The sequence below is a fragment of the Asparagus officinalis genome, unplaced genomic scaffold, assembly GCF_001876935.1.
Source record: "Asparagus officinalis unplaced genomic scaffold, Aspof.V1 AsparagusV1_Un47, whole genome shotgun sequence".
Taxonomy (NCBI): Eukaryota; Viridiplantae; Streptophyta; class Magnoliopsida; order Asparagales; family Asparagaceae; genus Asparagus; species Asparagus officinalis.
This window is the reverse complement of record NW_017972313.1, coordinates 9,032-14,469: the sequence shown is the minus strand read 5'-3', so window position 1 is coordinate 14,469 and position 5,438 is coordinate 9,032. Positions and strand designations below refer to the sequence as shown.

Genomic DNA, 5,438 nt, shown 5'->3' with positions numbered 1-5,438 from the left:
GTACTGATTTCTAATCTTTATGTTCTCACTGGCTTCACATTTAGCAGCTTAACAGGAATTCTGACAGTACCAAAACTGAAAATCAAAATGAGTGTAAGTAACCAACTTATCTAACATAAAAAGGGTTTCTTTGTTCTTTTGGCTAAGGACCAAAGTCAACTTGTCCTTTGCTTGTCCTGATTGCGCTCAATATCCCCTCTAGCGAGCTGGTTCCTGTTAGTTGATTCTTCTGTTCTTTTAGACACCCTGTTCGGATTAACCTTTTAAACTTATCTTATGTGTTTCTATGGTGCATTCTTTTTGGCAACCTCTTGGCAATAGGGATAGAATTCGGAAGAATCTGATAAAAAAGCTTTTTTGTGAAAGAAAATTACAGCCTCATAGCAAATGGTGCCTGTGCAAATAGTAAAATACGAGGAAACACGATTAGTCTACACCAGAAAGACATAACATAAGATCCACAATATGAAGGCCCAGAACAACAAAATACTGAACAGAAACCCACATACTCCAGAATGACAAGTAATAGGGACATGAAACAGGAAAGAAAATGTTAGGCAATCAAGGAATTCCCGTAACTGACTGTATATGAGCTAAATATCTCTACATGAAATAAACTCTGTTAGGAGCTGCCGCCATCAGAAATTAAAGAGCTCGTCAAATTTCTAGCCCTATTCCTTCAGTATAGCTACATAGATTACAATTCCTTATAAGGCACCTTTGGAAATTCAACAAATGCAAAAAGATCTAATATGCCAGTCTATTATTGAGGCTGTTTGAAGGAACAGTCTGTGTCTGTGCTTGTCCTCAATCATTGCTATTATATGTTTTTCGTGCATATGAGCATATCACTATTTTATTTTATGTAATGTTTTACTTCTCCCTGAAGACTGTGAAGTTCCAATGTAAGGTCTGTTCAAAACCTGGGTAGAATACCTAGCTCAACATCAAAATAACTGAAGTCTGAGGCAATAAGCAAATAAGTGACCTTTTTTGAGCAAGGTAACAAGGAGAGGAGTTTATATTGTATTTATCATGCTTTTTAGATCCGTTCAATATGGAATCTTCTTAGTCTGACCTTGAATTATCCCAATAGTTGGTTTAGTTTGTGCATGAGTACTCTTCTTATGTTTTGGAAAAACCAAATATGGCATCACACCATGAATAATGCTCTCTCCCTCTCTCTTTTTCCACATTATCTCAATTTCACTAAAAGCTAGAAGATACACATGCTGACCTGGTGTCGAAGTTTTGATATTCAGTTTTGCCAGCTTTCATTTTCAGGGGAGTTGCTGCCAGAGCATTACATCTCTCAAGAGGAGTAGAAAAGCCAAGTGGGAGAGTAACTTATATAGTTGTTCTTGAAGGGTTATGCCGATTTAGTGTTCAAGAGCTCAGTGCCAGAGGAACATATTATGTGGCACGTATCTCACGGCTTGATATGACAAAGGCTGGTAAAATTTCTTTAAGATCCTTCTCTTGTGGGATCATTCTTATAGCCATATTTATGAGTGCTTTTCACTAAGGCGGATAATAGTGTTTATTTATTATGGATCTAAGAATGCAATTGGAGACATGGCGACTTTTTTAAATTGTTTCTTGAAGTGTCTTTTGGGTTAAGTTCCTCATGCTAGAAAAGAAAACTTTGTTGCTTGTGACCATCTTGGAAGACAAGGCTCGACTTAGTTCGGCCTTCTAGCTTTGTAATATTTGTAACTTATTTCAATTATAGTCACAGACATATAATATAGCGTGAAGCTTGTTTCTTTGTGAGGATCAGTGGATCACAAAGACATCTGGAGTAGCAGTCTAGATTCTATTAAATAGATATAAATCTATGTTTAAAAGAGCAGACGCGCAAAGCAAAGCGCTAGATCCTTTGATGAAGCGAGGCGTAAGCTTCAAAGCATGAGGTGTAGGCTTTATGAGTTTAAGTATTTTAATCTTAAATTTATAAAAATTATGAACATATAATATATACTGGTATAATAATTTACGAATATATACATTCATGTCCTGATTAATAAATAAAATTAAATATGTGAAGTATAGAAACAACCACAATAAACTAAGCTATATGCGTAACATATGTATTATATTTACACTCACATTGTCATATTGAAAATAAATACGGCCATTTTAATGTTAGTCAAAAATCCTTTTATATCTTTCTATGTTGTCTAAAGCTTGCGCTTCAAAAGAAAAGTGCTTTATGAACCGCGAAGCACACGCTTCAATTATGCTTTAAGTGATGAGGTGTAAGCTTCAATGGATTAGCTTCACTCTTGAGTTTCGAAGCGTTTAGCATTCAAGAAGTTTTGAAGCGAGTTTCGAAAATATTTTTCAAACATTGATCTACATAAGAGCCTTCAAGCCTTCAGTTTTACATTCCCTCCTTACTATTGACTTGTTATGACCTTAAAAGTTTTATGGTAATTCTTATAGATGTAGAATGAGATGAAGATATCTCATGTTGATTATTGTAACAATCCAAACTAAGTTTCTTGGTACTAATCTGATTTTCAATGACATCTGCATCTTCAAAATACTTTAAATTCCATGAATCAAGGAGTGGACTCAATTTTAATAGCCTACTGTTTGATTCAAATGGGAAGTATCCGGCTTCAAATCTTATTTTTTTTTTTGGGAAGGAGCCTAGAACTGTCTCTGCCTCCCCCCCCCCCCTGCCCCCTTGACATTGTCGTTTCTGAAATTTAGTTTGGAAGAACTTGGACTCCCAAGTTTTTTGAAAGAAGCCATCTCCCTCCCTCCCTCCATGTCTCCCTCTGTTTCCATTTGTTTGTGTTACGTGTTCGTGTTTCATTAGATGGAAGCAGTTCAAATCAAATACTTCCTATTAATGTATGTCCAGGTTTATATTTTTGTTAACATATGTCCAGGTTTATATTTTTTACCTTCAGTGATGCGGCTGTTGGACTTGTTCTGTTTGGTGCCGTTTATGCAATTTCAATTGTATCAAACAATTCAGAGAGAGCTATTTAGTTTATTGTGGGTAGTTAGATGCTTATTTGTAGCATTATTATTTTAAATAAGAGGTTGAGTCTGGGAGTGTTAGATGAAAATCTGTGCTCTATGGTCCTTGGAAAGTATCGTGGAGGTCTTTCCTTAATGAGGCTAGACATGTATAGACTGTTGACTTTAAAACTGAAGTAATTAATGGAGCATATTTCAGCCTTATTTATTTCCTGTGCATCAGCCTCTTACAAAATTGTAAGCTTCAGTTCCTCTTCCTTGATGCTTTTGTCAGAGTTGGACCAGGCTGAACAGGACCCAGATATTATCCTATTGTCTCGCCAATTTAAAGCTACTGCCATGGAGCTAATTTCTGTCCTTGAGCAGGTAAATTATGAGTTTGTGTTAATGTTTGTGAATTGTTCTTTATGTAGGTGTTGCAATCTTAATAAAAAATATATAATAAAAAGAGGTAAATGGTATGGACTACTGAAGGTTATTATAAAAAAGGACTTTTCTTAAAAATATTACTTCGTGTTTTGTGGCTTTTGCTCGTTCTCTGCTGTCTGGGTTTAGGATTTGCTCTTATCTTATGACATGTAATAACTAATTTTAAACATCCTATTTACTTATAGTCCTGTTAACTTAATAATTTAGGAACAATTATTAAAATTTAAGATTAGTTATGAATTTATATTTTTACAGATGAAAAATTCTATATACTTTGAGCAACAATACCACAAAATAACTTTAAGCTCATAAAAGTGGAATCATCTTTAGAGTAATATTTTACACTTGAAAACATTTCACCATTTAGATCAAAAAACAATGGATCAATGATTTACATTTTATACTGCTGGTCGTTTCATATGGAATATTGCATACAGCTGAGAAACATTGAAAATTTCTTCCCATTCATGAGTATAACTAAAATTTGGGAAGTTTCTTGCTCAGAGGTTGAGCAGTTGGTTGGTTTCTACCATGTGAGTCATGTGACCGAGTACCTTCTTCTGGAGCACCTATACCATCTTATCAAGCTGATGCATGATTGCATGTAGAATGGTAGAAGTCACGATGTTAAAGAATTCTTCAAGATTGTCATCATTGTCTTTCGTCCTAAAAGCTCTTGAGCTTTATTATTGTTTGAACTTTTGGAAGATGTTTTGGTCCTTTCACTATGGCAAAGAATTTTCTTTTCTTTATAGCTTGTCCTACTCTTTGTTTTTTGGTACCTTGTTTGAATTTTATATTTCGATACATTTTGCAAGCAGTGAAATGTTAGTTTGCCTGTTCCTGATGAAGTTATCACTATTTACTTTGTCCTTTGTCATAATGTGACCCGAGTGACTCATTTTAATTGCACTTATAAATAATGTTTACAGAAGCAGAAAACTGTTGGGAGGACAAAAGTTCTTCTTGATACAGTTCCTGTACACAGACTGGCAGATATTTTTGTCGCTAGTTTCGAAATAAGCTTCGAGGAGCAGCTATCTATGCTAGATTCAGTTGACTTAAAAGTCAGGCTATCAAAGGCAACTGAATTGGTGGATAGACATTTACAGGTTTGTATTAAGTAGTTTGTTTTGGTATGCATATTATAACTAATCTATAACTAATCTATGTTATAGGAGGAGGTCTAGGGATGTGTGCCCCTGCCACAGCGCGAGTGAACCCCACCCGCAGCTGTGGCTAGCATTGGCCATGTTATAGTAGTGCTATTATTTATTTTCATAGATATAACGTGGATTGTATTTTTTTTCCCCTTTTGAAACAGTCCATTCGTGTGGCTGAGAAAATAACTCAAAAGGTGGAGGGACAACTTTCAAAATCACAGAAAGAATTTCTTCTACGTCAGCAGGTTTAAGTCTCCCATATGCTCACCCTTTAGCTCTTATTGCTCAGCTTTTGTTCCAACTTCTAGAAATTTTAACTAACAGAAAGCTTCTTTCCACCTTATTTCTGCTTAGTAGGAAGTTCATTCTGTAGGCTACATCTCTTACATGCACTGTATATTTTACGCATTACAAAGCTAGACTATATATGTTATGTATCTTTGGTCTGAATACAGTTAGCATATACAATTTGGTAGGGAATATCTGAAATGCATACATGTGCATGACACATGCTTTCATTTAGTACACATTTTGTAGTGTTTCTCTAGTATGTTTTTGTATTCATGTTGTATATTTCAATGGCGAATCCAAGTATTTCAAATATTTCTAAAAGTCCTATTGAAACCTCTTATGGTTAAATTGTAGCATTGCACTTGCCCATTTTTGACTCTTTGACTGTAGAAAATTGCATATTTGATGTCCAATGATTCAGTTGCCCAGCATCTTGTCTGTATATTTCTTTCCGCTCTCTCTTTTTCATGCTAATTCTTGATAGCTTCTAGATGCGGGCTATTAAAGAGGAGCTTGGTGATAATGATGATGATGAGGATGACATAGTTACTCTGGAAAGAA

At 35.1% G+C, this 5,438-nt stretch overlaps 1 protein-coding gene across 1 annotated transcript in view; it reads left to right on the top strand.

The window, feature by feature from the left end:
- Positions 1–5,438, top strand: part of LOC109827129 (lon protease homolog 2, peroxisomal-like) — a 15,945-nt gene that overhangs the window by 2,268 nt on the left and 8,239 nt on the right. Inside the window, 5 exon segments of the mRNA XM_020394089.1 lie at positions 1,217–1,454; positions 3,269–3,360; positions 4,356–4,535; positions 4,748–4,831; positions 5,369–5,438. The exon segment at positions 5,369–5,438 is cut by the window's right edge and continues 34 nt beyond it. Of these exon segments, the coding sequence (XP_020249678.1) occupies positions 1,217–1,454; positions 3,269–3,360; positions 4,356–4,535; positions 4,748–4,831; positions 5,369–5,438 (664 nt within the window).